The sequence below is a fragment of the Telopea speciosissima genome, chromosome 6 (assembly GCF_018873765.1).
Source record: "Telopea speciosissima isolate NSW1024214 ecotype Mountain lineage chromosome 6, Tspe_v1, whole genome shotgun sequence".
NCBI lineage: Eukaryota > Viridiplantae > Streptophyta > Magnoliopsida > Proteales > Proteaceae > Telopea > Telopea speciosissima.
Window position 1 is genome coordinate 57561449 of NC_057921.1, and position 20622 is coordinate 57582070.

The 20622-nt window shown below is 39.2% G+C and overlaps 2 protein-coding genes and 1 pseudogene across 3 annotated transcripts; 1 reads left to right on the forward strand and 2 right to left on the reverse strand.

The window, feature by feature from the left end:
• The first annotated feature begins 23 nt into the window (after positions 1-23).
• LOC122665202 (phosphatidylserine decarboxylase proenzyme 1, mitochondrial) lies at positions 24-12029 on the forward strand. 2 transcript variants are annotated; one of them, XM_043861287.1, is made up of 12 exons: positions 24-239; positions 539-628; positions 2529-2582; positions 2726-2791; positions 4086-4146; positions 4796-4905; positions 5017-5270; positions 5752-5858; positions 6119-6186; positions 7325-7402; positions 11274-11399; positions 11785-12029. In XM_043861287.1, the coding sequence occupies exons 1-12, from the start codon at positions 90-92 to the stop codon at positions 11941-11943; spliced, it is 1323 nt and encodes a 440-aa protein (XP_043717222.1). In that variant the 5' UTR covers positions 24-89; the 3' UTR covers positions 11944-12029. The 2 variants fall into 2 exon arrangements, with proteins under 2 accessions (XP_043717222.1, XP_043717223.1); XM_043861288.1 differs by having other exon boundaries at positions 24-237; positions 540-628; positions 11274-11396; positions 11782-12029.
• On the reverse strand, positions 8860-9814 carry LOC122664423 (annotated as a pseudogene).
• Positions 12030-13915: 1886 nt separating the features above from the next.
• On the reverse strand, positions 13916-15757 carry LOC122665201 (pentatricopeptide repeat-containing protein At2g13420, mitochondrial-like). Its single transcript, XM_043861286.1, has one exon. The coding sequence runs from the start codon at positions 15735-15737 to the stop codon at positions 14127-14129; it is 1611 nt and encodes a 536-aa protein (XP_043717221.1). The 5' UTR covers positions 15738-15757; the 3' UTR covers positions 13916-14126.
• Between the last annotated feature and the right edge of the window lie 4865 nt (positions 15758-20622).

Below are 20622 nucleotides of genomic sequence, written 5' to 3' on the forward strand. Positions count from 1 at the left end.
CAGGATCCTCTCCAGAGAGAAGCTATCACTCATCGTTCGAGTCTGCAATTTGAAATCACTCTGAAGTTCAAACTAGGGAGTTCAGAAGAATGAGGTTTATGGTTCGCCCAAAATGGCCAGTCTCTCCCGCTCATTTACATCTCCGTCATCCTCTTTCTCGTCGTCTTTGCTTCGATTCCATCGCAAGGAACCTCCAAACCAGAGCATCCGTCACTGGCGGAACTGGCAACTCCGAAGGTCAGCTTCTTCTTCCGTAAAACGCTTCTTGGTATTTGTACTATTTCAAACCTCATTCTCCGTCTCTGCTTTCTCATTTATAGTTTTTTCTGGTATTCCAGAGTAAATTTACTAAATCTCTACTCAAATACTTATTTTTGAATTTGTTTATTGTTATCAAGTGATTTATTTCAGTTTGTTTGTGCTTCTTGTATTTCAATCGTTCTATTCTACTTGGACTCTAGCAATCTTGTTATTAGAATTCTCAGTAAATTTTCCCCCAATTTAGTGAGACACGTCATCACAATCTCATGTGTTTTCAGGTAGTTCTTTTCTGGTGCCTGGTGCAACTGTTGCTACTATACTTATGCTTGGTATTCTTCATGCACGACGTCTCTATGATGACAAAAAGGTATACATGTCTGTAGACCAATAGATCTGTCCTGTTTTTTAATGAGGAAAACTTTGAAATATCTTACAGTTTAGTTCTCCATATTCGTTTTGGGAGGTGGGTGGGTGGGTGGGTGTGTTGGGGGGGGGGGGGGGGTGGGGGTTGAATCACAAACATCAAATTTTCCACTAACAGGAGGCTTTTGAAAAGAGTAGAGACTAGTGGTTGGTGGAGGGCCGGTAGGGAACGGGGAAGAAGTAGAAGAATGGGATGAGAGAGACTAAAAGGGAAGGAGATGGATCCTTCGGCTCTAATACCAAATTGGTGGAGGGCCTGTAGGGAATAGGGAGAAATCTGAGATGAAGCTCAAAGTTGCAGGGGAGGAAGGGGAATCACACACACAAACACAATCTCACATAGTAAAACTCAAAAACTTCTATTCAATTCACTGTTCCCAATGTTAGGTTACATGCAAGTATTTAAAGAAGAAAATAAATAGGAAACTAAAATAACTTGCAACTCAAACTCAAACTCTATTTAACTCCTAGGTATGCAATTCGAAACAAATAAAAGACTGAAATAAATAAACAACTAAATGAACTAATTCCAACCCTTGTTGGCCTAAAAACCATTGGACACCGGTTCTGTTTGGATTTGGGACTCCAAAGCCTATCATGCCGGTCCAACCAGCCAAGTGATACTACATCAGTGATTGAGAATGAAGTGAGTCTAGGTATTGATGCTTTTGAATTAGAACACAAACAGCATTTATGAAAATAGATGTGGATGAGTGGTATATACTTGATACCTCGTTTATTCCCTATGGTGATAGGGTTGTAAGAATAGAGAAAAACGAGGAGATAAAAATGGAAGGCTCTATTGAGGAAGCCTGGCCTCTGCTACCGAAGTAGTTGGATAGGGATAATAATTTGCTTCATTATCATACGATGGCTATATACAAGGATGACAAAGGAGTTGTAACTACTCCCACCTCTGTACATCATACCTTCACTTACGTCTAACTCCCCATTACTAATAGGTAAACTACTCCCAATTACATAAATAAACAACTTTCCAATAACTCCCCACTACTATCCTACATATAAGCCCATGCATTCCTTCTCAGCCACGTAGGACATTCCCGTGCAATGGTGCATGCATGTAACAATGCGGCTCTTAGTTGGATGCTAATCTGACAGTTGAGCCTTGATACAAGGTGCATGTCTTTTGAAATAAGTTCCTAAAAATAACAAGTTCTCCAATGAATTGGCTATAAACCCGTGTCTATCACTCCTCTTGCAGTGTGTGGATGTGTCACTGTTATAGTATTCCATTCCATGAGATTATGGAGTATTTGTTTTGTTTAATATAGTTATTTAATTTTGAAGCAAATGTACCTGATAATATATAAAATGGAGTGGATTCCCTGAAAGCTAGGTTGCACCGTGTACCAGATCCATTAATGGAGTTATAATAATCGTGCAAATTTTACCGTTGGATACACCAACTTTTTGCCCATTTGGTCTCCTTTTTGAATTGGTTTAGACTGTTCAGTGGTTTGTCACTGGGTTTTACTTGCTACAATCATTATTTGAGATGGAATTAAATTTTTATTGTTTGGGAGTTTTTACATCTCGACATGTTAATTTTGTACTTCTTCATCCAGTCTTTGGACTTGCAGCCATAGCCACTCGGATGATGCCAAACAATTGAACTACTGACATTTTGCAGTTCAACGAGATTAACTAAATGTACCTATATGTTCATGCAAATATTTTTGAATATTAGCATGGAGAGAGTTGAAAATTTTTATAAGTATTGATTTGCTATTTGGAATCTCTTGCTCTTGGTAAATATAGTTGTTGTTCATTACTTTACACATTTTTGTCTATTTGTTACTTGTATCATTCTTTTTTGATAGGTTGAAGAAGCAAAGGAGAAAGGGATTGAATTTGAGTTCTCTCCTGATTTAAAAGTAACTACTCTTTTATTTGATGTTTCTTAATATTGCATCATTTAACTTTCATTTTATTCACTAACTAATGTTGGGTTCCCAAAATGCTGAAAGTTGCATGTCTGGCTTCTGATAAATAAATTTTTTGATCTTTCCAAATACAGGCCACATTGTTGAGATTGCTACCATTGCGTTCCATTTCGCGTTTTTGGGGTTTTATGGCAAGTTTGGTGAGTATTAAATGTCACCCTCGGTAATCTTCTATGTTGTGAGGCACCTTGGGATGTCCACTGTTTTCACCTTGGACATGCATGTGGGCCATTACTGGACTCTAGGACGCATAGTTTTGCATCTCTTGTATAGAACCTTTTTTTGTTTAAACATGGTCCTGTTTTGATGTTTCCTTTCTGTTCTTAATATAGTAGATCTTTTCCTTTGACCTGATTCACTTGTATGTTTTTAATATGCCAATTTTATTTCGTCTGGTGCCTCAGTTTCACATACCTTTGACTTGCTTTATTTCCTAAACAAGGTAATATATATCTTGGGCCCAATATGCAGGGGCACAAAAATTACTGTTTCACCACCTGAACCTCAAAACAGTCCCAATGTTATAGTTTCTTTCACCTTTGGAAATGAATGTGGAATGTTATATTTTGGACGCATAGTTTTGCATCTCTTGTATAGAACCTTTTTTTTTTTTAACATGGTCCTGTTTTGATGTTTCCTTTCTGTTCTTAATATAGTAGATCTTTTCCTTTGATCTGATTCACTAGTATGTTTTTACTATGCCAATTTTATTTTAAAATTAGTCTGGTGCCTCAGTTTCACATAGCATTGACTTGCTTTATTTCCTAAACAAGGTAATATATCTTGGGCCCAATATGCAAGGGCACGAAAATTACTGTTTCACCATCTGAACCTCAAAACAGTCCCAATGTTGTTTCTTTCACCTTTTGAAATGAATGTGGAATGTTATATTTTGGAAATATTCAAATATATCTTGGTTTCAAATATTCCACTAAATATATAGAGTTAGTGTTTCGGTTTCTATATATATATCATCGCAATCTTGCATATGAATGCACATGTCAAGGAATTTGAAGAGATAGTAAAATATGATATTTAGTTAGAAGAGTTATTTGTTGGAATAAGATACTTGCATCCTTACCAGTGTAATTTTTATTTATTTATCATCTGTCACACTGTCACTGTTGTTTTCTTTCAATGACTTTGAATATTCTTGCTTCTGCCTTCTTGATAATTGAACTTTCATTCTTATGTAACTCTGACATCATCTTCTGTTAACATCGTTGTTCCTTCTTCATATTCTTCCAATTTCATCATTTGTTATTAAAATATCTATTTATATGGTTATTTATTCTTCTGCATCTCTTCGTAACCTTCAAAAACTTTAGGTACACTCTCTTTGGTGGAAAATTTTCCCCTCTTCAAGGTACTGAATTGTGATGTTTCTGATGGTATATTTACTAACATTCTACATGATAATTTTTTTTTTCTCAGGAGATCCCTGTCGTCTTTCGTCCTTACATCTACAATGCTTGGGCTCGGGCATTTCATTCAAGTATTGTTGTTCTTACCTTTTTTTAATTTTTATCAAAGTGAAATTACGAATAGTTTCCCTTGTATTTGGCAGTAATTTATTTGTGAGGATAAGTAAAAGATATTTTCCAAAAAGAAAACTATAAACTTAAAAAGAAAAAGAAAAGAACAGCTGGCATGATTATTCTCACCAGCTTGCGGTGAATGTTTCTTAGCTTACATGATTATTCTCCCCAGCCCAAAGAAAGAAAATATGGAAACAGAAGATAAGTTTTTTAGCTCACCGTCTAATAGTATAAGACATTCTGGTATCATTATTCTAATCATTGTGAGTGAATGCAAGTCTTATTGTTTAAATTACTAGTTCATCATCCACTTATGCAGTATTTTAGAATGTTTGTGATGATAGAAAGGTGAAACTCCTTGACCATACAAGGTTTGATTAGGTTGGTGAGGAATTGTGTCGGCTTGAACTTTATTTATATTCTGTATGTGTTATCTTGGGACTTTGGTTTCGTGGGAGACTCTTGCTTTTATTTTTTGCACTCACATGCACATATTCACCTGGAGTTGTGAGGGGGAGGAAAGGGAACACTCATGATATTTTAGTTCGAAGTTGCATCCTTCCTTGAGCATCTGAGGGTAAGCTCCTGAACTGTCCGTTATTGCAGATTTAGAAGAAATAGCTCTGCCTCTTGATGAGTACAGATCTCTGCAGGAATTTTTTGTTCACTCTCTTAAAGAGGGCTCCAGGCCCATTGACCCTGATCCACATTGTCTGGTAACTGGTAACCAGCTATTGCAACTTCTTATGAGTGTTGCGTCCGTTTTCAAACGGTATGATATTGCCAACTGATGCATAATCACTATTAGTTCCCATTCATTGCAATAGGTCAGCCCTGTGGATGGTACAATTTTGAGATTTGGAGAGCTGAAGGAATCAGGAGCTATGATTGAGCAAGTCAAAGGCTTCTCTTATTCAGCGACTTCGCTTCTTGGTGCAAATTCATTCCTCCCAATGATAGTCCAAGAGAATATACATGGAGAAAGTACTGAGCAGAAAAGCACTATGAAAGATAGAAGCAAAAAGTCATGGTGGCGAATTTCATTGGCTTCTCCTAAAATGTGGAACCCTGCAGCTGCATGGTAATTATGTGGTTGCTGCCGATGCTAGTTTCTCTTATATGGGGACACTGAATTTTTCTCTTGGTTTTTGGAACTTGATAGTAGGAGAATTCTTTGTGAGGGATGACTTAGCTATTCAGTTTCCCAATGCTCATTCTTCTGGAAATGTAGTTTGCCCAATTAGATATCATCCTTTGTAAGTAGGAGAAGAGTCCCAAATGATTAATATATGCCTAGGTGGTGCAACCATGCAATGTGTCTATTTTCTCTTTTATTTTGGTCTTGGAAACTCTGTTCATCCCCTCCTCTTCCTCTTAAACGTATTCTCCTCTTTTAAGTTTTAATCATTGAAGTCCCCCCCCACCCCTTCCATTTCTAGGTCTAGAGGATTTATATTTCATGCCACACAGATACAAGTTCACTTGAATATGTAGTGTATTTTGCAATCTAATGTTAGTCATCATGCTGAAATTTTTCCACGTGTTGGAATGTTCAACTGCAGTCCAGTGAAGGGTGTGTTCTACTGCGTAATATATTTGAAGCCTGGGGACTATCATCGAGTACATTCTCCCATTGATTGGAATGTATTTATTCGTCGCCACTTCTCAGGTAATTTAGATATCAAGCATTTGTTCCTTAAACTATGTATAAGACATTTACAGTGGTACCGGAATTGGCAAATAATAATGTAATCTCAAATCTAAAAATGCATGTCTGAGTAGAGAATGAGTTCATTGGTTGATGTTTTATTTGCAACCAAAAGTAGCTGCAGATTACCTACCTTATTTGCAACAAGAATTTTGGCCGGCAATGACCCCCCTGGCATGAACATGATATGTCTACTTACTATGTGGAGAATTTGTTTGCAGGTCGCCTTTTCCCCTTGAATGAACGTGCTACAAGAACTATCAGAAACCTCCATGTTGAGAATGAAAGGGTAATCTTACTGGTTAATATAGTTCTTGTATAGAATCATTGAACTATGTAATTAATATTTATAGAATTATCTTTACGTGTTCTTCTTTGTTCCTTTTGCTCTGTTTGTTTCCGTTTGAAAAGGTGGTGAAGGAAAAAGTCCGTATAAAATAGGATTTCTACTGTTTGTCTTAACGTAAAATGCAAAAAAAAAGAGAGATACCGAAAAAGTATATATATATGGAGGAAAATTTCCATGTTAAATGTAATTTGCACAGAAAATTTTACAATGGATCAAACAAGCAAAGAGAAGGCAGTTGAATTAGTAAACCATTTTTTTTGTTGATTGCTGTAATAGTAAGATTTTCTGATGTGATAATTTCTGGACATGGCTTGTTGAATGTCTCATGGTTTGATCTATGAAAGGTGGACTCTCTAAAACCATCCGATGCATTCAAGAAGTCACTTTTTTTTAACTGAGTTGATGAGCGAGGAATCTTAGGATGAACCTCACATGGTTTTATCCCCCTCCCATCTGGATCAAGGTCCCTAAGGTCATTTTTTTAGTAGGGTGAATGGGCCTGTTTAACCATCTTACACATTCAACATGTCACCCTAGAGACAAGTTGGTCTGATTGTTCTGGGTTAGGCTCTGCACTGTTTTAAGGTTTTATGGGACTTGATGAGGTAGTAATGGAAAATTCTCCAAGCTGTGAGTTTGAAAGTATCATCACCAATATGTAAACTCTTGCTGGCATAATTCCCACTGCAACCAGTTTCTTTGTGCCTTTAGGACGCCACCGTTCCGCCTCTCCCCCTGGGCTAATGTATTACACCGCATTGTGTTTCTTTTCTCGCTTTTTTTAATGAACTTTTTATTCCATAAGGCCCAATCAAATTCAGGTATGGTCCTCTAGGTGGCTGACTGTGGTCCCAAGACATTTTCCCCAGATTTAATTTGCAAGGACCTTATTTTGAGTATTTTTGAGTATTTATTCTACATCTTTTTCTGCTATTATGTTGTGATTTCTCTAGTTCCTTCTTTAAGTATGTTTATTCCATTCAACCATATGAATTGGTTTAGTGGAGTTATTCTCTAATTTTAATTCATTGAAGTTATGGTATAATTTATTGTGCTTCTAAGATCTTTTTGTCAACAGGTTGTTCTTGAAGGCCAATGGGCAGAAGGTTATATGGCGATTGCAGCGATCGGTGCAACAACCATTGGATCTATTGAGGTTAAGTGACTTTTCAAATCTTGTTCTTGCATGAAGCAAATTTAGGGAGTGTTTGGTATGCATTCTTAGAACATGTTCCGAGCACATTACGCATTCTAGGACAACAACATTGATTGGAGAAATTTTTTAGCAAAGTTGGATCTAAACAATGTTCCCATTCTTCTCTGGAATTGAATTCTACATTCTTAGAAACTACCTTAGTTACTACAGCATCACACTGGTTTTAGAATTAGTTCATCTTAATTGTTGGTACTTTTTTGGCAAAAGGTTTTATGGACGGGCACACCTATATGGAATGGATGGGTGGGCCATACATAGTTGTGCCACATGGAAGTAATGTAGTCCTAGGTTTGAATAGTCAAACTAGGAGCCAAATAACCAGGATCTGCTAAGAACAGGGTAGTTAGGTTAGGTCAAAATAGGGGTTTTGGTTAAATTAGGGTTAGGGTTTAAGGGGACCTAGGGTTCGATGGTAGGGTTATGCTAAGTTGAGGTAGGGAAGTCTTCCAGTGAAGGTTATGTTAGGTTCTAATGGTTCTAGGTATGCTAACTAGAATCGACAACACTGTAGAGATTAGGGTTTTAGGTTTTTGGAAAAGGGAAAAGATGGATTTCTAGGGTTTAGTATGGTCAGATGAGGGAGCAACTTGGATTGAGTTTTCCCTTGTATGAGAGGAGAATTCAATCAAAGTTTGGTGTGATTTGGCTGGCTGGTTTGGTTTGAACAGAATTTAGGTATTGGGAAAATTGAAAACAAAAGGGGGAATCTTAGGGTTTGGCTGTGAGAGGATTAAAAGAAGAATTGTAGGGGATGCGTCTGCTTCAAACTCACTGTTGTTGCAGAAAATCCTTGGCAACAACTTGTTTGATGGTGAAAACTTGAATAAAAATCAGAACTTGAAAGTAGAGCTTCAAAGGAACCACCCGGGCTTCACACAGCTAGCTGTTGATTGGCTCAAACACTAATCCCACCAGCCTTGATCAAACACAAGACAAATCTTCAATGGAAGGGAGCAGCAAAAAACCTTTTTATTATCAAAATTTGTGTCCAATACTTGCCCCCTTTACAATCTTATATAAAAGGCTCAAAAATAGACTCTTACACTAAAAAAGAAAGGCCTAACTCAATCCTTAACCTGTTAGGTAACTTAAACTGACTAGGAAACTGACATAGACTCAAAACAGAGTCCTAGCCCAGCCCCACTAAACACTTATTAAAAGAAAACTAATAAAATCACTTAAATTGAACCATTGGTTGAACCGGTTCAATTTATGAACAAAAACACCAAAATAAAACTAAGCATGGAACTAAGGGTGTCTTTGGTATGCTTTTTATTTTTGATTTTTGCCTATTTAACAAAAATCATTTGTGAAAACCATTTTTGATCAAAACATAAAAAACGTTTGGTAACCACTACACATAATAGATTTTTGACAAAGAAATATGTTTGGCATACCTATGTGCATAATAGTTTTTTGAAATTGGTGGGTGGAGAGATGCCACTTTTACTTGTCTTCCTTATTTCATTTTGGGATTTTCGGTTTAGATCATCCATCCATATGCGATTTAAGACCCAGGCTTTTGGGCAACCATCCTCCTTCAAAGCTATAACCTCTTTCTCAATCCATGCATCAACACACGAGTCACCTGAGAATACTACATCAATCCCAGATGTCTCCTTGTGGGTAGGGAGTCTAGACATCATAGCGTCAAAAACCACAACCACTTTCACCTCTTGCAGCATACTGAATGTTATCAGTTCATCGATAAGCTTTTGGCGAGCAATATCGAGTCTTCCATTCATAAAATATTTCTTCAATTTCATCCAATAGCCACAGACATTGTACCCATCAAGAAGCAACACTGGGACTGCATTGTCCACACCCTCCTTGTGAGCGTGCAAAATTAAGATCATTAATTATGTTAATCAGTTTAATGTACTTTAGATAGTCTTCTTAGTAAATTAATTGGAGAGTTTGCAAGAAATTAAATAAACCTTCATTACCAATTGTGAACACGATGCAAACTGAACAGTTGGATTTTATGTTCTGGAAGATCCTCCTTCTACACCTTCTTTCTACGGTAGCTAGTAGCAGGCTTAGGTGTATTGGACTTTCATCTTTGGAAATCCCTCCACAACCTTAAAAACTGCAAATTCTGCTTGACATTTGATGTAATCCGTGGAGGAGTTGGATCAGAACCCTTACCAGAACCTGGGTCGGGCGTCCGGCTCTTGGTCCTGACCTTTACAGATAAGGAAGATGAAGGAGCAGAACAAGAACAACATGGGGAAGGATAAATTACAGCCAATTTCATGGGAACAGCAAACAGGCCCTTCGATTCTATCAACTACCTCCGTTACTCATTCCGAAATCCGAACCGAAGCTCCATTGTGCTTCTTCACGCACACTCTTTCGGGGTCCACACAGGAAAAAGGTTGTCGATGAGGTTGAAGGGGCAAAACAGAGGAGAGTAGGACACAGAGTTTGACGTCTTAAACCCTAGAATGGGGTCTTTAACGGTCGTTTTGTCAAAACTAAAAACTATAAAATTATCCAATAATCCATATGTCGTTGCGGCGAAGTCAAAGGATAAGAAGATCAGCGAGGGTATAACGACGATTGAGTGCAGCAAGAACGATGATTGAGTGCAGGACGAAGAAGAAGAAGAAAGTTCGGTATTTCTAATTAAACAAGAAAATGACACTCTTACCCTTCGATTTTGAGACTTATGAGCACATGCTCATTAAAGTCTCCGCATAAATGGTCAAAAGTAATTTTTGGCCAAAAATCATTAACGGCTCTCAATCTCTTTTTGGTTTTTGGTTTTTTTCAATCTTTTTAAAATAGAAACAGGCTCCATAAACGATACCAAACGCAACCAAAAATGTTTTCTAAAGCAAAAATAAAAAATAAAAACTATACCAAAGATGGCCTAAAACAACTAATCCCGTATGCAACCTAATTACCCATAGTTTAGGCCCATAAGAGTGGACTATTACATTGAAAATCCATGGGATCAAAGGCCCAACATGTATATAACCCAACCCTAGATTTGTTCCTTATAAAACAAGCTTATTTCGGTGATGAATCTGCATCATGAATACTGATGCAGCAATTGTGGCCATTGGATTGGCTACTTGTTAAATACAGCTGCAAATGCAATCATTTACCTTCTCATGTAGTGGCATACCTTATATTTATGACCGTGCACCCCATTACTAGTCTTGGTTCTTTTAGTGGGGGGGAGGGTTGCCACATTGCCAACTTTGATTAAGTTGTAATTTGACTTGTCAGCAGGGACCTTAGGGTTTACCTGTCTACAATTTTAGCACCATTCAACCTGCCACATGGCATCAGAACTAGGTGCCAAGCTATCTTGTGTGGGAAGCCGGCAATCCTTCCCTCTTAAGTTTTACACCTTTCTAAAGTATAGTTATGAGATCGCATCAATGATTCTGGACTGTGCAGGTTCACTATGTTGTTCCAGATAGGGATCCTGTGCAGTTAATGGGAGAAATAAGCTGGAAGACATTTGCAAGTAAAGGCGTTAAAAAACTGAAATGAAAATAAATACAGATTGAATAAAAGGGAGAAGAAAAACAGGACAAGATCTTTTTCTTGTTTATTGAATTGTAAATGAATAAGCTATCATCCTTTGTTGCCAAATAAATAAATTAGAAACCAGTTTTGAATTTCTTTTAACCAATAAATCTACCATACATGGCACTGATTGTGGTTTCAAATGTGTTCACGGTTCATGATGTGGGAAAAAGTTCAGGATTTGTAGATCTGCTTAAAAAACTCTATTACAAGTGTATGTTGTGCAGATTATGAGTTGTTGATCTTGGCTTGAACTTTCACTTGCCAGCTCTTCATTGAACCAGAGCTTCAGACAAACAGGCCAAGAAAAAAATTGCCGCATTCAGAGCCTCCAGATGAACGCATCTATGAACCTGAAGGTGTCGGTTTGACGCTCAGGAAGGGTGAAGAGGTTAGTTAAGCATCTATATCTTATTTTCGCAAACTTCACCACTTGGATGTTTCCGAGATCTGCTTCATGCATCAACATTGATTATTTAGCTATTGGAGTCTATAGTGGTGTCATCCATTCAGGTTCTACTCCACCTACATGTTTTCCGATCCTAACTACTAAAAAGGGTGGATACAGTGCACGAGGCTGCTACCACTCCAGGGCGTGGGAGTTTCATAATGTACGCAGCCTTACACCCGCTTTGCGGAGAGGCTATTTCCTATTCTAAATACTCTGAAACATTAATAATTGTGTGTTTTGCTCTTTAGTTAAGATAATTGCTGTTCTTGTATATTATTTTTGTGCTTTCTTTGATACTACGATTAATATGTTTTATTCCCTTCAGATGGCAGCATTCAACATGGGATCAACTGTGGTGCTTGTCTTCCAAGCCCCTGCATCAAAATCACACCAAGAAAATGGTTCATCAGATTTCAAGTTCTGCGTTGGTCGTGGGGAAAAAGTCCGTGTAGGAGAAGCACTGGGTAGATGGACTGATGATAGGTAGGGACACCATGCATGGACACACTATATATGCTATCTCTTGGTCGATGACACTATACTAATGTACTGTATTGACAAGAAATCTGCTTTTATAAAGGATTTGAAACTGATACTCTACATGGCCTTCATCCACTGATTCTGCATGATGGTGTCATCATACCTAACCAAGGTAAATGCTATGTCTTCAACTAAGGCAAACTGCTGGACGGCAGGAAAGGAATGGTAGAAGTTATTGAATGCCGCCCTATCTGAGTCTTCATTATAGCAATCAAATGAGCTAAGTGCTATGTAATATGATTTGAAATGTAAACCAGGCCAAAGCTGGGATTTACTGGTGATGGGCTAAACTGGCATTTGTCCTGGTTCACGTGCTATTCTTGGTGGTTTAGTTAGATTGCTTGGTGAGGTTATTGCACCCGGAAAATAAATGCCTTCTCCAGTTTGGCCTTTTGAGGCCTGCCCTAACATGATTTTTATCTCACTAAACCGAGAAGCAATAGCCATGAACCATGATTTTTATCTCTGTTCATACTTGAACATCCAATGGAATTGCATCAGTCATTTCACTACAAGATAAAGTCATGGAATGAAACCAATATGAATCTCCAGCATTGCACACAAAATTGGAATAGTAATGAAAGTTGCCTCTAGATCTTTCTCATTTCAACTTCCAATGACAACCCAAGAGATCAGTACCGTAGCAAACACACCCGCTATTTCTAGATGATAATAACTAACAGAAAAATTGATTAAACAGGCATTTACCAACTAACTTAAGAAAGGGAACGCTAACCGGTGCTGTGCCCGGGTAGAGTCATGTACGAAATGATCGGTACATCCCTTGGAAAGGCGGAAAGGAACAGAGGTGTGCCGATTATTCTAGCGTTTCTTTTCCCTTCAAGAAATTAGCAAAAAGATAAGGTCAATTTAAAGTTGACCACGCAAAGAATATCTTGCCGTGAGGTTGAAAAGAAGGATTGGTGATTTGGCCATTGCTTAAGTACTCAAATTACAAGGTAGACTTTTAAATACTCCAAGCAATATTAATTCCTGTATATTTCGCTTTGAGTACTTAAGTATGTATACCTTGAAGCAATGGTTTCATATAAGGAGTAAACGCTCATGAAGGGTCCAGATTTGACATTGTTGTTGGAGCCGCAAGTGACATGAAACCAGGTACACATGGATTGACGAGGGTAGTATCCCAGCTCTGCTCTGCAGAACATTGGTGGGATCGGAGAGTCTTCTGGCTCTCAAGGCATGTAGAGAGAAAAACCAGTGCGGGAACCTCGCGAGAGAGTAAATCAACCAAAACTTGGACTGATTTTACGAATCGGCTGTGAGAATAAAAAAAAGCAAAAACAGTTGGTGAGGGCGGACGGGAATCTCACTCCTCATTACTCAAACTCCTGATTTCACCTGAAAAGCAAAGCTGGCCGTTGTGTTGGATGAATAGTACACCTACCTTGCAAAAACAAGGATCCGGCTCCTCTTCAGGGAGCTCAGCACCAGGGAGTGCCCTGAGGGCATGGTTGGGCTGTGCCGCACACATCTCGGTGCACACCCAGGGATGTGTGCGGCACACCCCAATGGCTGGATACCCCATGGGCGTGCTGGGCTCCCTAGAGAGGAGCTTAATCCCGAAAACAATCATATAAGGGCAAGTGAGAGCTGCCTCATCATGTAATCCCTGCATCAGCATGGATCCAATGAAAACATGCGTAAAGGCATCTGGATGGGATTTTTAATTTCATGAGATAGGGCTGTAATTTCACGTTTATCTGAATGAGATTTTTTATTTCACCGGGGTGGGATGATAATTTTCTATACTCCTGTGTCTGTGCAAGATCCACGCAATAAATGTTGCAGTACAACTCTTCTTTTTTGTTGTATATATAAATACTCTATGCTTAATTTATTCTTCAATATAAAATTGTCAGCCACGTTTCTTCAATCCTCCCTGCGTTTGGACTGATTCAATGATAAGCTTCTCCCAAGCTTGAACTCGTTACCGCTATTCTTGGCAATGCCATGATTGAGCCATTCCCAGTTTAGTTTCACACCTCAGAATCCAGATAAAGCTAGCACAAGAGTACCATCATCCATTTGACAATCTTTTAAACTGGATCAGCTGGTTAGCACTTTCTGTAGGACGAGTTGAGATACTACCATACTAGACTTGGCATATCACCTCCTATAAGGCTTGAAATGGTAGAGCTGAAATTCAGAACCGAATGTTATAGACTCTTCTTCAAGTTTCTTCTTCAATCTTCTCCAGGTCCTCAACATATCAGACTGTATTAAACCTCGATAGAGCGTCTCAAATGTAACCTTCTGTGGAAGAAAACCCTTCTCTATCATCTCCACAAAGAACTGACAAGCCTCCCTCCACTTCTGTTTCTCACACAACCCATGAATCAACAAGGTATATGCATCCAAATCTGGACCAGCCCCACTTTCCTTCATATCATTCCATATCTCCTGCACAATTTCCATCTGATTTAACCTCGAAAACATGCCCACTAATATATTGTATGTGTGCATAGTTGGAGTGCACGAAGATCCATCCTTCATCTTCCTATACAATTTCAAAGCATTATCTGCATCCTTCCTTCCTCTATATTCCTTAAAGAAACAGTTATAAGTTGCAGCAGAAGGGCTTACTCCATTAGCGACCATCTCATTGAGCAACTCTTCGGCATCTTCGAGTCTACTGCAGGAGCAGAGGCATTTAATAACCGAAGTGTAGGTTGCCACTGTTGGACAAATTCCTTTCTCCTTCATCAGATTTAACTTATCCAAAGTTAAATCTGGTTTATGAGCTCGGCTATAAACATGAAGTACGATAGAGTAGCTAGTGACATCAGGCTCTATTCCTCTCCTCCGCATTTCATCGAACAAGTTCTCTGCTGCTTGAACGGTCCTCTCAAACCGGTCATCAGGGTGCAAGCTTGCCCTCCTGCAAATCCCATCTAATAAAACATTGTAGGTAACAGCATTTGGTTCATATCCACGATCCACCATTTCTCTAAAGAATTTCTCAGCCATTTGGGGTCTTTTTATCTTACACCATCCGTAAATCAGAACGGTATAAGTTTTCATGTCGGGTTCAAATCTGAATTTCCGTTTGTTGAAAATCTCCGTAGCAACCTTCACGTATCCATATTTACACAGGGTGTCAAGAAGGTAAAGAAAGTCTTCTGGGTCTGCTTCCTTCTCTATCAAACTCTCCATGTCGTCGAAGGCACGAATCGCTTGCCGAGTAAGCCCTGCAGCCACTAACCTACGAATCAGAATTCCAAAAGTTTTGGAAGTGAGTCTCAGATTTTGTTGATCCATCTCAATAATTAACTGCCAAGCGACATCAAATTGCCGAACTTTTCCCAAGATATCGATCATCAGATCATAGGCAGCTGTATCATGCTTGTAATTCGCCTGATCTTTGGCCCAAACGAAGAACCCAAGCGCAATCTTCGAGACATTCTTAAGTCGAATTAAAATTTGGTGAACCAGATGAGGAGTAACCCTGATTCCGTTCAGTTGCAGAGAGGATTCCATTGTGTGGAATGGATTATGGTGCTGGATTAAGATCTCGGAAACTAAGTCTGCATCTGTGGAGGTCTGCAGTGAAGGAAGTGAAGGTTTTGGGGTCTCTGAAAACCCTAGCTCTGCCTCTGGAGCTTCAGAGAGTTCCTCTGAGTGAAAGGTGTAGGATAAGAGCCGCATCTCAAAACGAGAGGAGAACTGCAGAGGAGAGAAGAGAGAGAGGGCACGACGAAGAGATAAGCTGAAAGCCATTCTCGATATTCAGGTTCACTGCACTACAGTACAAGTCACACAAGTCACACTCATAGTTAAAACAGGAATGGAAAAAATATTTTGTTCGGGATGGTCAAACATTCTGAGATCGGATAAAAAAAACGAAAATGGATGGTACACGCTTTAAACGTTTAGATTTTTCAAATACAGGACAATAAAAAAGCATTATAAACCCATAAATTGATAAACTATTATCTAAATGACTGTATCCAAAGTTCAAAGCAATTATATTATCAAGCAGCTGTAAGTACCATGGTCCTCGGGACGAAGGTTCCTCAGCCTCTTGGCGACAAGGATTGGCTTCGATGAATAACGGCGTATTGTTCCGATATATCATCATGGGGATTGGGATCATATTTTTATAAAAGAATGGAGTTGCTACCTAGGATTAGGGCCTAGGACCCAATGGGTGTACCCCCATCCGGGGTCAGCGGAAAGGGCTACGTGATTCCATATGGTCTGGTCAAAGATTCAGGATAAGTAGTCAGGTTACGAGGGTGAGAAGGTGTTAGGCACCCACCTCGCCCGGATAAACCGGTCTTTCTACTAGATGCTGGTTTTCGAATATTCTCCCTTGATAATATATCCTATACTAACATGTAAGGCTAAGTTATGATGCACTAATCATGAAAAAGAAGGAAAAATCATTTACTATGTACACTAAAACAAGTTACTTTAATTGTCTATATTATGCCAAAAAAATAATAAGAAGGAAAGAGATAAATACCTGTCAAGAAATACACAAAATAAATGAAAGCGCATCGAGTCAAAATATGTGATGTCCCACGGCTCAGGTGGAGACGGACGATCGGCTTGTCTCTCTCTTGTCGGACAGAGTAAGAACTATATGAGATGGGTTTCACTACTCAAACTTCGGGCAGAGTAACAGCTATATAAGAGATTCTCATTATCTGTACACAGACAGAATAACGACTGTGAAGGGGGTTTTTCGTTATCCGTACACTGACGGGATAACCATACCTAAGAGCAGAATCGCTCTATGCTTAGATGGGTAATCGAAGGATCTACCCACGTCGACGAACTCCACTCTCTCACATACTCATGAGGGAAAGACGGGGGAAAAGAGGGTGAAAAGGGGGGAAAACAAGCCCTGGAGGGTCTCCCTACCCGAGAAAAGCTTGAGAAATGAGGGAGGGGGACCCTCCTATTTATAGGGAGGGGAGACCCTCACCCTTGGCCGGATAAGCCCTCCACGGCGCCGTGGGGGACTTTTCCACGGCGCCATGGGTGACGTCAGCAGGCTGATATCACACCCCTTCATGGCGCCGTAGAAATCAAGTACACGTCCCCACGGTGCCGTGGGAAGGAGCCCACGGCGCCGTGGGGGCGCAGTACCACTTTTCCTTATTTTTTGGGTTTTTGGCTCCCTTCTGACTCTTCAGAAAATTTTCTGTCGTGGGCTCTGCCCCCTACACCCCCCGCAGGGGGGCTGCCTGCCCCCTTAGACCCCCATGGCCCGCTAACCGGCTAGCGGGACGGCCGTGGTGGGGGAGGGTGAGTAGTACCTCCTTTAGCGTTTAGTAAAAGGGTTTGATAAGTCATTTTAGGGATGTTAGGGTGATTTGGTTCAGATGTAGGGACAAGAGTCCTTCTTGAAAGAGATATCGATGTCTATCCGTATCCTGTTGTCATCATCGCCAAGGGGTGACAAAATTCAGCGTCTACAACACCCATTTCAAATTCCACAAGTCATTCCAAATTCCACAACCCATTCCAAATTCCAAGACCAAGCATCATATATCAAAGAAGTATATCAACTTCAATGACACATTTGAAGTAAACAAGATATTCAAAATCTTTCTATTAATTGCAATACAGAATCACAGATATCTCTAGTGTTCCTTTGATCATTTTCAAAGGTGTAGCTGCAGTAAATCTTCACTAAACAGAACCTAACTTTTATCTGGCAATCTCTTATTGAAATAGCAATAGCATTAATCACAAAACACTTGAAATAAATATTTGCTAACATTTAAACACCAAAACATGCTCCTAAAAATTGCTTGCCACCTGAAATTAAGTATTACCTTATTACTTCGTAGGATTATGCATCTCAAGTGAACACTTTTCAAGATTCCTGATCTAACTTATAAATGATAATGGGACTTGGGAGTTTGGAACATGCACAGATATACCCACAGGTTCCTTAATGGGTTTTTTCTTGATTGAACAATGCATTTATAATCAGATTGTCAATGTTAACAATGACTAGTTCATTTTTGGTGAGACGACATTTTGGAATGGAACTCACAGTCTGGGTAACAGTGAAGAATTCACATTTTGTTTGGAGATGCCCAACTGGTGTACAATTATTCATGAAGGGATTCCAAGAGACACACATGAATTGGGTTCTGTTGTGGATTCTAGTTGTGAACAATTTTAAGCTCTCAATTCTCGAACTCTTCTAACTGTTAATTTACTAGCGCACTATGGTTTTGAATTCTGCTTTTACGCATTCCTGTAACCATTCAGCCATATTAAGGATAGGTAACGGAGTCAAAAGGGAATTAGCCAAAACAATGTAATTTAGAACCATATGCTCTGAAACCCTAAAGTGAATCACTTTTCGATTCATACCATGATTGCTATTAAAATTGCCAAATGTTATAGGGTTTTAGCTTTTATCACACAAAATAGTAGCATACTCACAACATTTTTAGGGTTTCAGCAACGTACATCTGAGGAAACGAAGACGGGAAGCAGAGAGAGAGAGAGAGAGGAACTTTACCTCCTCCAGTACCGGTACTGTTAGCCTGAAACTCTTATCAAACCATCGTCGGAAGAGAAGGGGCGAGGATGACCGGCGACTTGTGTTCAGGCCAGGCCTTGATGTCTAAGTCAGAGCAGTCGGTAGCATGCTCTCTTGAACATAGAGAAGAAGAAGAAGACTGAAGAGAAGATCGTCATCAAAAACAAAATACGGGTTTTACATGAGAAACATGAGAAGAAGAACAAGACCGAAGAAGACTGCCTGCTCAGTTGGTTGGTACTGTGCGAGTACAATGCAGTATCTCACTAGGTAATGGATTCGACTCACCTGGCCTGTAATTTTTCCCATTTGCAGAAAACATTTGTCCCCCGTTGCAAAGTTGGATGGATAACCGTCGGATGCAGAAGTAAGTTGTAATCTCGGCAGTGCACCGCACCTTAGATTTTTTTGTTTGGGGGTGGGAGAGTGGAGTGTACGTACGCCTAGAGGCCCCAGACAAAGGTGGAGAATGATCGCCTCACCCCCATAAAAAGCAGAAATGCCCTCCCTCAAATGCCAATGTGTGCACTCTCATTAGTCCCATGAACATAGGAGCCACCCTTCCCACAAAGAATGCTTGCCCGGCAAAAAATAAAATAGGGCATTTTACGCATTTTAATTAGCTATGATCCCACTTCATGCAATTTGGTGGTTATCTGACAGGGCTTTTTTTCTACCAAACACAAAAAATAAATAAATAAATAAATAAATAAAAATTTGATAGGGTTTTGGTTGGTCAAACTCTTCAACAGGCAAAGGAGTGCCTTATGGCACAGGGTGAGAACAAGCTATAATGAATTTTTACAAATTTGTCAATTTACTTATTCCCCAAGGTCTTGTAAATCTATTTATTTTTTTTGGTAGAAAGGTCAGGTAAGTTGAAAGCTTAAAGCGATGGCTCTATAATGAAATAGGAAAGAGAACACTTCCCGATCATGCAGTGCAAGCCACCCTTGCACCCTAACACAGGGATGTGCAAAATGACCACTGTACCCCTTGGAATCCCAGAAATGACCAAGAATGCAGCAGTCATTTCGAATACACCCTGTGTTAGGGCACAAGGGTGACCTGTCTCACTGCCTGTCTGGCGTGACTAGGTGGCTTTCTTTCTCCCAATGAAAATATACATCGATGATCCAATTGCTCAAGAACCTAAGTAGGTCAAATTTGTGAAAAATAACCATAAGACTGATAGAAGTTACAAAAACTTACAAACACAACGACTGCCAGCATAAAACCAATCCCAACATATATTGCCTTTTTGTCTTTTTGACATTGAGAGAGAGAGAAGAAGAAGAAGAAGAAGAAGAAGAAGAAGAAGAAGAAGAAGAAATAGCAGTAGCATATGAGCCTAGGGCATTAAGCAGATTTGGCTAGATCCCAGTGTCCATTTTATCTAGGTTTAATCTCAAGATGGGTTTGGGCATGGTCCTTACAGAATGGGGTCAGCTACATACATCTTGTTTTGCCATTTAATTCTGTTTAACCCAAGGCCACCATATAGTTTCTCACTTCTTCCCAAGCAATATTTGACCTACTCCTTCATTAGTTGCCATAGTATTTGAGATAGCAGAAATCATGTGACACTCGAGGCATTGTGTTACGTGCAAATAATCTGAAAATAAAAAAAAAATAATAAAGAGAGAAAGAGAAGAAAAGAAATAAATTTAGGGTTTTACGAACGCAACCACTGAACGTTCTGGTGCAATTGAGAGGCTGCCAATCCTTTTTCAAGATAACTCTTAAGAGATAACTTAAGGGATGATATTCTACTAATCTATTCATTCACAATCACTATTAAATAGGGTTGTGTTGCCGTTACATAACTTACCACTCATGACTCTTTCCACATCTAAATAACTAACTTACACTAATAGTTATCATAACTAACTCACACTCAATACTAACTCACACAATACAATATAATAATTAATACATGTAAAATAATAATTAATTCATGTAAATAACTAATTGGTGCGGCAAACAGATTCCTCCACACACTAGCGTCGTGCGGAACCCTCTCCCAAAGATAAATGTATGAATAAATAAGCCGAAAAATAAAAATCAACAGTCGAAGAGTAGAAAACCACTACT